The sequence below is a fragment of the Ambystoma mexicanum genome, chromosome 7p, assembly GCF_040938575.1.
Source record: "Ambystoma mexicanum isolate Mex_15411 chromosome 7p, UKY_AmexF1_1, whole genome shotgun sequence".
Classification (NCBI taxonomy): domain Eukaryota; kingdom Metazoa; phylum Chordata; class Amphibia; order Caudata; family Ambystomatidae; genus Ambystoma; species Ambystoma mexicanum.
Window position 1 is genome coordinate 928,370,003 of NC_090939.1, and position 16,079 is coordinate 928,386,081.

The window sequence follows — 16,079 nt, forward strand, 5'->3', positions numbered from 1 at the left end:
ATAGCAGTGTTTGAAATTCTTGAGCAGGCAAGTGCTTCTTTGTATCAAGCCCACAAGAATGAGTATGTCTAGAGGGTTATTATGCATCAAACACTATCTTCTTAATGACCTTAAAGATCTAATTTGTCCTGAAAACTTTTGATGCATTAGAACTTTCTTGGGACCTTTCCCCTTCTTAAAAGGAAAGGAAACTAATGTCTGGACAGGCTCTGGAGTTTGGGAGATTATATCTGATACCACAGGTCTTGGACATTTAGGCCTTATTGTGTTCCTTACTTCCTTGTGTACAGAATTGCGAATCCAATGTTTGAGAAATTGGGGAACTGTATTAGATGGGGGCCAATCTGAAGAATGGGGTTGTTAAATGGAGTTGGGATTGAAGTACCAGTCTCCCGATCTGTCTGATGGGACAACACGTGGTTATCTTCTTGATGGGAAATCAAAGGAGCAGTCTCACCTTTTAGCTGGTGTTCTAAAGAGGGACCTTTTCTCACCCAGCGATGAGAATTTGGATATTTCATACAGTTTTCTTTTTTTTTTACAGACAGGATTTTGCACACCTTGTTGAATATCCCAGATAGAATGCCCTCTGTGCCACAGGAGAGTAGATAAAAGTCCCTGCTCGCTCCACATTCTCCTAACCAATGTTTCATCGGCTGAGAATCTTTAGGCCAGGACGCCAAGACAGGAGGGATCAGAAGTAAGGCTTGGTAGAATTTCTGTGGGACCTAGGGGTTTCCTTACACAGCAGAAGAAGAGAGCTTTTCTATGATCAAAACACAGTGTCAGGATAGGTCAAACAATACAGTCTATCTCCTGCTCTAGATGGACTAGTGGTCCTGAGTCCAAAAAGTCCAGGCCCTGTTCTATGGAGCAACGTTCCTGGGTCCCCTAAGGTATTGTCAGAATAAATTCACTCAAGACTCGGAGTTAGTGTCCGTGTACACTTCCTGAACTCTTGGTGGGACAAGTCCACAGAGACCCTGGTGTGGTTTCAGTGCCCGTGCCTTCGCCATGTCAACTGCTGGACAGTGAAATGGCCTCTGGTGGTTGATGGACCATCCCATTTCCTCTGGTTTCTGGAATGGACAGGTTTGTCATTTCCCCTCCTGCCCTAGGGATCATCTGATGTCGCCTGCCCTCGCTCAGCTAGGGCAATTCTGGATAACATTTTCTGTCCTCCCTCATCCCCCACCTATGTACTAGTTCTAGGGTTTTAGGGTAGTGCTGATGCTCTACCCATTACCACCCAAGACTGAATCTCACCCTGTCCTGCTCACATGCCTTGTCCTGGAGATATAGCGCCCCGCCCAACCTCTGCTGCCCTCAGACATATAGCACAAATATTCACATATGCAACCTTAAGGGAGTATAGCCAGCTGCTTTCCCCAGGTCCTTAACAGGGCTTCTTTCTTGACCTAGATTCTTCCCCTTGGAACTGGATTACTGTGGACACCTTGAGCTGAAACTATCCCGATCCCTCGTCCACCCCTCACCCCCACTCCCATGTGACCCTACTGGTCTTCACACTTCAGCTCTTACCCACCTCTTCCTGCTCCTCTTTTATCTCCAGCTCTCCATGTTGCTGCTCCTTTTCCCCCTGCTCCCCCACCTTCTCCTACTCCTGCTTCTCCTCCTGCTGTCCTGCCCCTTATTCCACCATGGAATGCCATCTGGTTTGCCACAAAGCTAGTGGAATACTGTGTGCTGTTCTAATGGAGATAATAAGTGCTCTGATTATTGGTCCGTTCGTTCATGGATTGCTTCAGTCCTGATTGGCCCTGGCACCAGGCATCCACCTCCTTTGCTTGTAGGGATACCCTCCCCTCTTCATCTCCTGGTGAGAAAAGTTGTGTAAAGTTGAAGACTGGCATCTGCACATGTCTGCCATTGAGAATTAGGCTGGAGAAATGGGACAGCGCCCTGTGTCAGCATTCCACCTGCCTGGCTTGTTGGGAATTGTCTCTCCTCGGTCTAATAATTTGCAGGGAATTGAGCGATGTGGTTTGTGATTGCATGCCAAGTATGAGGTCCTGATTCGTGTGTCTTTCATATGTTTTGCTTAGTGACCTGGTCGGCCATCCACTTCTTAATTAGTAACTCTTCCGGGAGGGGGATAGGTTTGGGGGTAAGGAGGAGCTCATTTCCTGACTTCAGGGGTATCATCTTGGAGCGAGCGTCGTTCCCTGCCCTACAAAGTTCCCCAATCTCCCTTTGTTAGTATGGTCACAGTGACTTTGTCACAGAGAGGAGCCTTGTGGCCATATCATAAATTGGTCCATGAGAAGGGGAATGGGGATCTAATGAAGCTTTCTTTTTATTAGCAGGAGTGATTGACCGCCTTTATCTTATTGAGACCACCTATAAGTAGGGAATTGTTAGAGCCTGAGAAACTCTTTTTCCAAGCCCTTTTTTCAAAATGTTTTAATTTACAACTGGACTTACAGTGTGCACTCACCATTACCCATTGGTTAGTGATAAATGCCTCATGGCATGTAAGACATGGTTTGCTGCATCTATGCGTATAATTGATGTGGTGAGTGACATTTTATAGCTAGCTAGTAACTTGAAACATGCCATTTTCCCCCTAACATTCAAGATATTGTATGGGTAATGTTACACCCTCTATATCTTCTTCAGTAAGATCACTACCTAGACACCTGGAAGAAGAAAGTGAAGTACTTTTATTTCCAGATGGCTGAAGTTGTTTCTCTCCAAACAGAAATTGGAGGATTTCTTTGTCGAACTACCTTACTCTCACAATCGTATGACGGAGAAACACCCAAAAGAACTTCAACATAATCAACTGAAACCTGGATACACAAGCATCTCAACGCAGACCAGCATAAAAGAACTGGCACACTGCCAAACCAGCATAACCCCAAGGAATAGGGCACATACTACCCTTGTCACTTACCCTAACACTAATCACTGCAGCACATCCAATCTCTCCGTGCTCAAGGAGCTCTGTTACACACGGATGATTGATCAACACTGCCATGGCCGACTACTGCCAAAATTTCACAGCCCAAGCCAACAATGAAAGCAGAGCCCTCTTCAAAGCCTTCAAGCGCTCTGTCAACCCTCTGCCTGAACCACCCGTACCGCACTCCATTGAAAAATCCATGGCCATAAACTTTATTTCGTCAATAAGATCAGCATCATCCGCCAACACAGACACCATGCAACAACTGCACACCACTCATCCCATCTCGAAAAACCACAACTACCTGGACAATTTTCAAGATACTACATATATAGAAGACCTCACTGCCACTTTAGCAGCCCTCAAGACCACATTGTATGTTGACGAAATTCTCCATGCCTCCCTACTCAGGACCTCTCCGACTGAAGCACTCCTCCCTTACTGATAGTCCCCAACAGCTCCCTGACGCAAGACACTTACTCTCGACCCTCCAGACCGGACAAATCCTTCCACTTCTTAAGGAACCAACACTGCACCTGGCGATTTCAGCAACTACTGCCTAATCACCCAGCTTCCCTTCCGAGATAGGATCCTTGAAAAAGCAGTAGCCACACAACTCCTCCAACACATCGAAGCCAATAGCCTTCTTCAGTCCTACCAATTTGGCTTCCGATCCAGATGCAGCACAAAAACAGCTGTCATCAAGGTAATCGGCGATGCCCTTCAAATTCTCAATGGTAGCCATCTTGCCTCCTAGCTGCCCTTGACCTCTCAGCATCATTTGACACAGTAGACCACCAGACACTCACTAACAATCTACATCGCCACATGGGGATCAGCAAGATCATCCTCACCTGGTTCAAATTCTACCTTGATAATCACCAACAGTTTCTACAAATGGATTTCTCCAGATCACCAACTCTACCATTCACCATTCACAAATATCCATCCTGTCCCCTAGTGATAGTCAATCTTTACATGGAACTTCTCTGAACCCTCCTCGCTCCACATCTCCACATCCACCAATACACAAATATACCTCAATATATCCTCCATCAAAGACATTCCCAGGCTCAAGGTCTGCCGCACATTGATCCATTACTGGATGTCCAGTGCGTACATGAAGTTCAACCCCTCCAAGACTGAATTCCTACTGTTGACCAACAACACTGAACACCCTGACACTAAGATCTGGCTCTCTGCCATGAACCTTGAGGGCTTCACACCCCAGCTGGCCACCTGTGCCAAGTCTCTTGGGTTCAACATCGACAGATACCTTAAGTTCAAACCGCACATAGCAAGGAATGGGCAAACAGCTTGGTACCAACTTTCTCTCCTGTGGAAAATCAAGCCCCTCATCCCCAAAACAACTTCAGATTCAATGTCCAAGCCTTGGTCCTCTTCCATCTTGATGGTGGTGATGGCCTTTGGGAAGCCCTTCCGGCGACTATCCTGGTACCTCTGAGATGTGTCCTGCATGCTGCAGCAAGACTCATTAAAGGACTGTGCAAATTTGACCACATCACCTTGACCCTCATCCAACTGCATTGGCTTCCGCTGAAAGCCTGTGTCATCTTCAAGGCTGTCACCCTGAAGTCCCCATGCATATCATGAAGAACTCTTCATATGGATAATTTGTAAAAAAAAAAGAAAAACAAAAAAAAAAAGAATAATTTGATACTTATCTTTTTTTCCAGTTTCTAAAATCCAGTTGCAAAAACAGTGAATAGAGATGTATTTGCATACAATTATCCTTAATACATCACATATATTAAAAGCATATCTCACATAAAAACTACTACGATTGGATATAATTTGGTCATTGTCCTATCCAAACAGCTAAAATGCAAGAAAGTGCATAAAGTGCTGTAGTGTTAGGTGCTAAACAAAGTCACAAAAATGGCTGAAGTGCAGAAGGTAATGGTGTGGCGTGGTAATGGCGTGGAGGCGCCATAAAAGGATGGCGCTTTCATACCCAGTAGCTCTGCAACCGACCAATAGGCCAACTAGTGTTCAATAGTCACAAGTTAAGAAAAATCATAAGTTACTAATGTACACTACTAAATATACATCGGCATCGATGGGCCTGTACTATAATTCACTTTTGTGGCTCAAATGGTGCACACACTAGTTTCGATGGCAACTATGGTCGTCTTCCTCAGGTCCTCACTGCACCTCTACAAATCAAAACAAAAATATATCCAAATGTTAGTGAAACTGAAACTACCCATATTCACGATGTGCACTGCCTCCTCCCCTGGTTGCTTGTAGATCACGTGCTGCCAATTGCCCAACCCCACCGTCTGTTAGCCCCCTACACTCTTTTCTCTGCTGATTGTAAACTGCTCTGTTGCTTCCAGAAGCTAGGTCTGCGCTCAATAAATTCCCTATTAATAATAATAATAATAATAATAATAATAATAATAATAACCCTATTAATAAAACTTTCTATGATTCTGCACACTCACACTCAACACTTAAATAAAACATGCACACTCTTGTATCTCTACAGAAACCTGAAACCACCACAAACCACACACATTGTGCAGTGCAATACCCACTACCCCAACCATATCGCAGAAAAACAAACCAGGAATATGCATACCACCCATGCACACGCATACACAACATGACTCGACCACTACTCACCAAAACATGTTTTTTAACCTGCGCCATTCAAATTGCTTTGACAATATTCCTCCATGTCCGCTTGTGTAAAACTGCATGTGCACTGCACTTTATTATGACAATTTTCTGACTTCCTTGCCTATTGTATGTCATGAAATCATAGTCTTAAACATTAACCTTGGCCTCAAGTAGAGAATCAAGGCACACACTTTGCATTTGTTTATCAGAGGGCAAAAGCAGTCATTAACATTTAAATGTGCCTGTTTTTTGTCTTAACAATAGATCACCTTCTCAATGTTGGCAATATCTTAAAGATGGAAGAAGACCCTGAGGTTGGTTTGCCTGATGAACATGGGATTGAAGTAAAAGCAAGAAGCATTGGTCTCCACTCAAGTAAGATTAGCCCCAATAGTTCTTGCATGCGTTCCGGGTGGTCAGTGTGTATGTCTGCTTCAAAGCTGAGATGACTCCAACAATAGCAAATTATTGAGCAGTGTACGAATGCATTAATATGCAACACATATCCAAAGCCATGTTGGGCACTTGTACATAAACAACCGTTAAGGAAGAGGACATGTTTGCTAAAGAGTACATGCACATATGCTTGCAAGTGTACATATGGGCAAGTTACTCGCTGCTGGGAATCCTGAACTGCTGAGTACCGTTGTCGCCGCGGTGTGCTGCAGCAGCAGCACACCCAACTCAGAAGCACCGTGCAGAGGAGGTAAGCTCTAGGCATTTTAACCCACTGCCTTGAAGCCCTTCACTGCACCCCCCGATTTGCGCCCAATCCGCGCTACCAGCTGTTAGGTTTTCCCTGACATCCACAATCTCCTAGTCTTTAACAAGCTACCTGCATTGAAGTAGATGCATATTTCGTTTCTGTGACCCAAATCCATTAGAATCCACAAAGCAAAAAGATTTCCAAGATGGCCGCCGGCCGATTTGAACTTTTGCCTGATCTTGTAGCACTGTGTGCCTGGCCTCCCTCGCATTGGATTGGCTGCCGCACTGTATTAATTTCCCCAATAGCCGGCAGGCTACTAGCCGGCCTATGAAGTAAGGCCTGTGCTGACGGAGCTGACAGAGCCCACAGGAGCCAGGTGCCATGATTCTCTTTGCACTTGAACTGCCTGCAAATACTACTTAGGTGAGGCCAGCCCATGCTCGCCACAGCGTAGATAACTACAAACTTTATCACGTAAATCCCTTTATAGACCACCGATTATCATCTTGTTATTACATCTTCACTCGCTGCGTTATGGACATTGATAACAAATTGCCTCTCTGTGCCTAATCTAGCACATTAATTGGTGACTGTGACCACCACGCTTCTTTTGCACATTAGCGTGTGAAAATATGTGTTCCCCACAATGCCTATACGATTAGCACATGTATGACATCCATAACCTGTTGTCTGTCTATTGTTATTGAATGCCTGCATTTACAAATTGCCTTTGTTGATTATTAATACTATTGCCTATAGTTATATCTCGCTCATTAATACTGCCAGCCTTTACCTATATTATCTAGCATTACTACAATGTTCATTTTACAATAACTATACCCTGCTACCCTAAAGATCCTTTAACTGAATTGCAACTGCCTATGCACTGTTCACCCCTTTGTTTAGTTTGATCAGCCCATTGACTTAACCTAGTTTGTACCCGCGTGCATGACTGTATTACTCATTTGGTCCATGTTTACAATGTTTATTATCTTCCTTCACCTGACTGCCCTTAGGTTGATAATGTCTCCTATGAACACCCCCCCCCCTAGATATGCCTTCTGAAATTCCCAAAAGTACTCTTACACTGGACGTGACCTCCCTAAGCATGGAACAGACCTTAGGAAAGGAACTTACTCCTAAACTTATTATAACTAACATTCCATGTGATCTCACACAAAGGAACTCTAAGCTATGCTCGAGATTACCGAAGATATACGAACTGCCTGCTAGATACCTTACTACCAGTGCTTATAATAGGAATCTTCACAAGGATACGGCTAAATTAAATGACTCCTCTGTAAATACTACTACCAACTACAAAGATAAAACAGACAAACACTACAAACGACATACCAACCGATCCAAACACAATAGATCTGCCTTACCCAGCCCCACCCTTAAGGGAGCACTCATTAATGCCAGGTCATTAATAGCCCATGCCACAGAAATTGCTGACATCATAGAAATAGGACTACGACTTCTTAGCCATTACCAAATCTTGGTTACAGCAAGCAGCCGGCCCAGCATTAATGCTCGCTGTGCCCACCAATTATACCATCTTCAGGGACGACAGAACTATTTCCTGTGAAGGAGGCCTAGCACTTATTGCCAAACCTGATTTGTCTATCAGAATAGAAACACCCCTGCACACCAAATCCTGTGAGTCCCTACTGTCAAGCTTCTAACTTCCAACTCACAAACGATTAACATACACCTTATCTGTAGGCCACCAGGACCCATTAGTTCTTTTGAAGAGGACATTTCTATGATACTCTCTGATAATCTAAAAAATACATCTCAAGCCATACTATTAGGAGACCTGAACCGGGGCTTCAATGATCCCAAAGACACACAAGCCACAAACATTGCCAATGTCCTATCGGAGCTCGGCTATACCCAAAGAGTGACACAGCCTACCCATGAGAAAGGCCGACCACTTGACTAGGTAGCAGACCATAAATGCAACACAACTATTACCTCTATCAGTTCACAAGCTTGGACAGACCACCCTCTTATAGCCTTCTCTATAGTTGTTAAAATCCCCCAACAGAACAGTATAGCACCTCCAAAGCTAACAAGGAACAAAAAAAACAAAACCACAGACAGGTTATTAGCGCTATTTCTACCTACCCTAAACTCACTGCCCAACAATCTTGAACCCTCCTCGCTAGTCAACGAATTCAACACAATTATAGCCAATACCCTTGACAATATTGCGCCACTACAAATGAGAAACAGCAAACCTAGAGCACACTTAAATGCCTGGTTTACACCCTATTTGAAATCACTAAGGCTAGAAAAACGCAAGTGCGAATCCTCCTGGAGACCAGCCCCTTCAGAAGCGAATAAAGCTACCCATATGGACATATCTACAAAATACAAATCTGAAATCAAGTGAGCTAAAAGAGAAAGCTTTGACACTAGAATAATGCAAGCCAAATCAGGAACTAAGGAGCTCTTTACAATCCTAAAGGAACTGGAGAACCCTATCCCGGTACCTGATAACTTCGTCAAAAACAAGGTATGGTGTTCTAACATACAAAAAGCTCTGGGCGCCAAAATCGCCACACTCCAAACTAAAATTGAGAAGAAAAAACGAAACCTACCTCCCACAACTACCCAAAATAACACCTTGCACTACGGCCAAACCTGAACTTAGATTCAACTTCACCAAAGTGTCCATACTGGAGGTTGAAAAAATAATCCTATCACTTAAACCATCAAACTGTCGAGGCAATAACTGCCCGGCACAAATAATAAAAGATGCTGCTAGAGACCTATCACCATGTATCTCAAAACTCACCAACTCCTCATTCTCATCAGGTATTATACCAAGCAATCTTAAGCAATCTTGGGTCTTCCCCTCCTCAAGAAGCAAACTCTAGAACCGGCCATACACACAAACCCATCACCACGGTGCCATTTTTACTAAAGATTTTAGATAGAGTGGCCTACTTACAGATCCAAAAATTCTTGGAACTACACCAACTCCTAGGCTTGCGGCAATCAGGCTTCCGACCACAGCACGGAACCGAAACAGCACTCATTGATCTTAAGACACAGGTCGACGAGCTGAGAGACCAAGGAAAAACGGCCCTGCTTCTCCTTCTGGATCCCTCTGCAGCTTTCGACCTGGTGGATCATAAAGTGCTCTGCAACCACCTAGAGTCTGCAGCACATTTCTCACCCCAGACTATAGCATGGATCAAATCTTTCTTAAGTGAAAGAACCATGAGGGTCTTCTCCACCTCAGCGGCTGCGGACCCCGCTCCCAACACGTGTGGTGTACCGCAGGGATCATGTGTCTCCCCTACTATGTATAATATTTTTACTAAGCCCCTGTTTGATGATTTGGACCTTCTAGGTGTCACCTACACTAACTATGCAGATGACGTCCAGATTCTCATTCCACTTTCTGGGGATTATAAACAGGATTTGGCTTTGGTGAATAAGATATACCTCATCATCCATGCATGGATAAACATCATGGTCTATGCCCGAATGATGACAAAACGGAACTCATCATTCTGGGGACTACACTGAACATCAGGAAACTTAGCCAAGACTACACAACTTTTGTCATAGATGGCCATACAATTAAAGTTGCCAAGGAGGTAAAAACACTAGGTTTTTACCTCGACTCCTGTCTCAACCTGACTAAGCAAGTAAACACTATGGCATCCTCCACTGCCTATACTTGTAAATTGATCAGATCAGCTAGACCTTACCTCTCCACAAACAGTTGCACCACGTTGGCAAGAGCACTCGTGTTGTCCAAACTGGATTATTACAACGCCCTCTATTTGGGGTGTAATAAATACATCACGCAAAAAATCCAAATAGTGCGAAACAGTGCCCTTAGAGCGGCACTAGGAATCTCTAAGAGAGCACAGATATCATTGATTAGAAGACAATCTAACTGGCTTTCCACAGTCGACAAAATGAAACTAAAATCTGCGTCTCTAACTTTCAAGTGTCTCAACAACCTAGCACCAAGCTACCTAACAGAGCGATTTAAATGAAGAGTTACATCTAAACCCACGAGAGCTGCCCATACGAACTGCCTATCAGTTCCCCTGTTCAAAATGACCACAACTGGAGGAAACAGCTTCCCTGTCAAAGCTGCCCAGTTGTGGAACTCCCTCCCACCCTCATTAAGGACGGACCAATCATATCCACATTTTAGAACAAATGTGATTAAGTGGCTTAAAGAAAATGACCGATAGCCCAGCCACACGACCCAGTTGACTTGGCAAACAAATTGGACTTTTGGACCTTCATGCGCGACCCGCACCTGCACTGCACCTGGACTACCTATTGTATTGAATAGTTATTTGTAATGCATATGTATTACCTTGCTGTATTCATACCAATCTGCATTTTTGTCGTCGTAACCTATGCAATTATAAGCAACTTGTAAGACTAAAGCATTCTTGTTCCCGTGCCCTGATACCTTCGGGTCTGGTGCGCGCTACAAATAAATTAAACAAACAAACAAAACCCCTTCCACCTAACATTTGAGATGTTTCTTCTGCGGCATAAGGAATGAAGCGTTTTTATTCTTCAGTATAAAAAATATATATACAGATATACGAAATCAGCACGAAGAGCTTGGTTGCACTAAATCGTCGCTTTTATATACCTGCAGTATTGTTTTTAAATGGTGCATCTCGGCTTGTGAAGCCATAAGCGAGAGAACTGCTTGTCTTTCATCATCTAAAAGTCAATAAAAGGAAAATCCTGGAGGTGTTGTACGTGAGCACACCGCATCCTTCACGTTGTGCTCTTATGAACCATTTCTTATTAATGTTATGCGTTTTTTCACAATGCAACGTATATGAGATCACGCCATTGTTTTGCCGGTTAGTAATGAGGTGATATAAAGATAGCCAACATGTGTTTTGTGTCAAGGGCTCAGCACTCAACACAGTCGGCTATACACGAGCTACAGCGAACTGGCATGCACAAGCTACAGCCAACTGGCATGCAAAACTGAAAGAAGGCTACTAGAGGTACAATAACAAGAGGCAAAAAAAGCTCATGGACTCTGTGATGTTCTAGACAAGGAACTAATGCTGTGCATAGAATCATATGGCTAAGACCACCCAATCCAAGAGTACACAAGTACCCTTGAGATAGCGCATTTGGTGCAGAACAGCCTCTGGTTATCTTTACATCACATCATTAACCGGTTTATCAGTATAGCCTATCCAAACAGTGCATCAACTGTGAGCTTGCATCCAGGACAATGTGGAACACTCGAGTAGTGGCACAGGTCATTGCTATGCAGATGACTGCCATTGGCATGTGGCGTTAAAATGCCACGGATGCTGCCTCGGCTCTCATCAGCATCCATGAGAAAATGAGGTGGACGTCTGCTCATCGAGCAGTATTCCATTTTTGTTCTCCCACTTCTAGTAATTCTTGACTGTTTCCTTGCAGCCTTATTTGTTTACCTTGCAAGCCTGTTCTCACCTCCCTCCAAAGGCATATACTTTATATTTGTTGCCTTTATCATTTATTTATTGTTATTTATCTGTTTCTCCTCTGTTTCTCCCCCTTCCATGCACTTTTCCCCTCCCCCCTTTCCCATGCACTTGCGCGATCTCAATGTCACTGGGCCTAGTAAGATCGCTGTTTTGTTCTCCCCTGTTCCCCTCCCTTGCCTTGTCGCGCTCTGAAACACTTGTGTACGAGCGCGATAGAAATAAAATATCAATTTCAATCCCCCTCCCCCCCATGGATAAAAACATACACAACACACAGTGCACGTAGAGAGGTTTATAGACATAATTAGTATGGCAAACAACTGAACCACGATCAAAATCAAAAACGCAGTTTGGGACAGACAATCAGATGCTCCACTAAAGATTATAAGTGTCCCTGAGAGAATGGACTTAATACGAGACAAAACCAATCATAGGAATTGGTTAATGAGGCATAAGCACAATATTATAAATGCCCAGTGACAGCTTATGATAGGGAAAATGAAGGATCCAGTTAGCAAATTTTGGGTAGAGACTTATCCGAAGCAAATCAATCGGTGTAATCCTATTATGGAAAGCTGGAATGAGAAAAGGGAATGTGAGGAGCTTCATGACCTGCCCTTGGTTGAAATGTATAAATACTATGGGGAGCAGATCTGTAATTTAACAAATGAACGACCTGGCAGGCTTCTTGCCCGATGGCCTGGCAAACGTGATCCACAAGAAGGACCTATTAGCCTGGCCAGGCATATTAAATACCTTATACCTAAAAAATAGCTCTAATAATTATATTCCCAGGTTGTGGAAGCTATTGTTATTGATACCAATACACAAAAGGAGAGATAGAATTAATCCCTTGAATTATCGTTTATTGGCAATGTCTGATGTGTCCCGCAAAAGTTTTACAAATATATTGCTGCATCTGCTGACAAGCTGGGCAAGTAAGGCAAAATTGCTGCATCCATTACAAATGGGGCTCAGGTGGTTCCTCTAACAGATAATATACCTACATTGCAATTGCTGTCTAGGTGTACGAGAACAGGCCAAATCTCCCCCACTGCGTGTAGTGTTCATCGACTACAGAGCTGCTTTTGATGGAGGAGATTGAAGGCTGTTGTGCAGCAACTTAAAAAGATGAGGATACCTGTGGCTTTACTTAACATGACCAAACAGCTATGTTGCGCACTGAAGTATAGATGTGGTTGGACAACCTTGGCTCCTTTACCCAAAACCTAGCCACCAACATCACCTTAAAACAGGGCTGTGTTTTTGTCCCATTAATATTGTTGATTTGCCTTACTCACTGATGGCAGCCTTTCACCAAAGCTCACTTTGATGCACATTACATAGGATAATTGGATGACATTTTAATCTTAGATCAGCCCACAGTGGGTTTGAGAAGGTACCTGGCTGCCATAATTCAATATTTAAAAACACATTATCTCAGAATAAACATTGAAAAGACAAAAATTGAGTATTTTGGCACAAAGAAGGCAATCGCTCATGAACAGTGACAGGTAACATAGACCTTCATAGAACAGTTGAATAATTGTATTTATTTAAGCACGCTATTTTGTAGTGAAAGGGTATAAAACGCAATAAAGAAAAAATAATTGAAAAAGCAACAAGTCAATGTACATTAGTTAAAAGATTCATTAAATAACTGGATTGGGGATACATGTTGGAAGGGCAACTGATTGCATATAAAAAAGCAGTGTTGTTGCAATAGTACATGCTTTAGAGATACCTGTGGTGGAGAAAGTTCAGGTGTTTGCATAAAATAGAAGGGAAGATATGGCCACCCATGCGGGATCTCCCCTAATGCACTGCCATACACTATGTTCGGTAAGATTTTCATTTCAGTGATAAATATTCCTGACCTGTGTCAACTCCAGAAGCTTTTGCTTGGACGTGGTTATTATTTCACATTGTCCCTAGGTGAAGGGGAATCTTTGTCCCCTCTCACTTAGTCTTTAACTCTTTTTATGGGTGACCCTTTTAAGTCTCTCCGTAGTGTATGATTGGAGTTACAGTTTCCTATAAATTTTGACTGACTGTAATGTACCATGGCAGCACACAGCATATTGAATGCAGTGGCTTCCTTTACAATTCTCTTATTATTTCTTGGGTGAACTACTGTTCCCAAGAAGTAAAGTAGTATTCCCATCTCCTTTACATTGATTTGAGTGAGCCAGCACACCCCACCTTAGGTGGAGTTGCGGGGGTATACAATGTATCCGCTTTCTTACCTGGTAAAACTTTTGTTACAATTGCAAGTTTACTTGAATTGCTGGTGGCAGTGGTTTTACCTTGTGACTTTTTTCAGTCTTATTACTCGCAGGCTGTTAAATCAGCCTCGGTAATGCACAGAAGGGCAACCATTCTGCTAGAATGGCAGGCTCCTTCTTTTCTCACCATTTCTTGTTTTGCTTATTGTTTCTGAGGTCTTCCCCTGCCATTGTAGGCGGGAACGACCTCAGTGCAAGGTTTCTCTTCAACGGAAAAACTTTGTATTCCCTTCCAAGGCTCCAGAGTGTCTGAGAAGGCAGGAAGTGAGGGAGGAGTCCAAACCGCCACAGCCCTTTGTCTTTCACCTTGCCTGAAAGGAACCAAGTCCCAATGGGGGGCTGGCTGACCTGATTGGACAGTCAGACTGCCCTTTTCTTTAAACTGCAGGGAGAGTTTGCAGAAGTTGAGTTGGAGTTCCTGATAAATACTCTGAAACTGGAAGCTGCTGACAAGTCGACCACTGGAGCTGAATCTGAAGCGGAAGATGAAGAAAAGATGTTTGTAGCGATTTCCAACGACCAGAGAGCCTGCTGTGTAACCGGAGCCTGATGCACCTTTCCTTCCAATCGACCCGGGGTTCCCGAATGTGACAACTCCTACCCAGGCTGTGAGAGATACTAGTCTCAAGAAGACCTGCATTTTGAGCCATCCTACAACATGCTGCAACCTTGCTGGCCTACAAACCACCAATACCCTGGGACCTTGAGCCTGAGTGCGGTGCATGGTCCTCCGAAGTCTGAACCTCGTTGAAACTTTGATGGACTCCTGCTGGATCTCCAGAGACACGACTCAAATCCTTGAAGTCCCCTCACCAGAGTGCAGGACCAGATAAGTGAAGAGAATACGACCAGCGATATTCGCTCTTCATCTGGCTGCTGTAAAAAGGCGCCAAATCCACAGAGCCACGAGAATCCGTGAAGAAACCTTTGTTGGAAGCCTCCTCTGATGACTACTCCTGCAAGTTCCCATCCAGTGTCCAGTTCTTTCGTATCCAGACCAAGAACCCAGGGACAGGGTCCTGTGCTGCTACCACCTGAAGGCGTCCACTATGAAGCTCTTCTTTTCTTTGGTGCTGGCTTGGGTAATAATTAAGTCTTGTGTGAGTCCTGTGAGGCTGAGGGGTGATTTGTGTGGTTGAGAGTTTGCCCATTCTACTTGCCCAGGCCTACTGCTGGAACGCATATAGGGAGCCTTCTCTGAAGGCTCTGAACACGTTTAACTAACTCTGATGCTAATACTTACTTGTTAAAGATGATATCCTCTGGAAGTCTGACTTTCCTGCAACTGAACCAAATCCTGACTAGCTTACAGCTGGCTTCTAGACCACTGGGGTCCCTCTTCTGCCTCTGAGAAAACACATGCTATAGACTCAGGAAGGATTTTGATGATAAGGATTCTGTCCGGAAATTGTAACAAGTACTCATCAGTTAGTGTTGTAACTGTAACAATTGCTAGTGCAAGCCACTACTAGTTAAACAGTGGAACTGTCACTACTGTCATTTTCCTGCAACAATTGTGGGTGCGAGCCACTACTATTTAGGCAGTCACATGTACAAATATACAAGTTGCTTTACTAACTTTGAGTGGTGTTCCCCTGTTAGGGAGAATTCTCAGAAATGTGCTAATTCCCTTCTAGCCAGAAGAACATCAACAAGCTTCAAGTAACCCAATATAATGCAATCAGAGCGGCCCTCAATATCCCTAGAAAAATGCACATCTCTGACACTAGACAGAATATCCACTGGCTCCCGGTGGCACTCAGAATTTCGCTTAAAGCCCTCGCACTTACACATAAGTGCTATGCCTATCAAGCCCCTGAATACCTGGCCAATCGCTTCACAGCGCACACAGCCACACGACCTCTTAGATCTGCACAAGCACATTCACTTGCTATACCTAGATTTAAGTCACAGAACACAGGGGTGTCCAGCTTCCCTGCCCTTGCTTCCAAACTCTGGAACACCCTCCCCAACTCATTGAGATCTGAACCACACTACACTACATTTAAGAATACCGCCAA

The 16,079-nt window shown here is 43.8% G+C and overlaps 1 protein-coding gene across 1 annotated transcript in view; it reads left to right on the forward strand.

Annotated features, from left to right (window-relative positions):
* Nucleotides 1-16,079, forward strand: part of LOC138526455 (zinc finger protein 583-like) — a 260,072-nt gene that overhangs the window by 182,803 nt on the left and 61,190 nt on the right. The window contains exon 4 of the mRNA XM_069637227.1: nt 5,837-5,947. Within this exon, the coding sequence (XP_069493328.1) occupies nt 5,837-5,947 (111 nt within the window). The remainder of the gene's footprint in view (nt 1-5,836; nt 5,948-16,079) is intronic.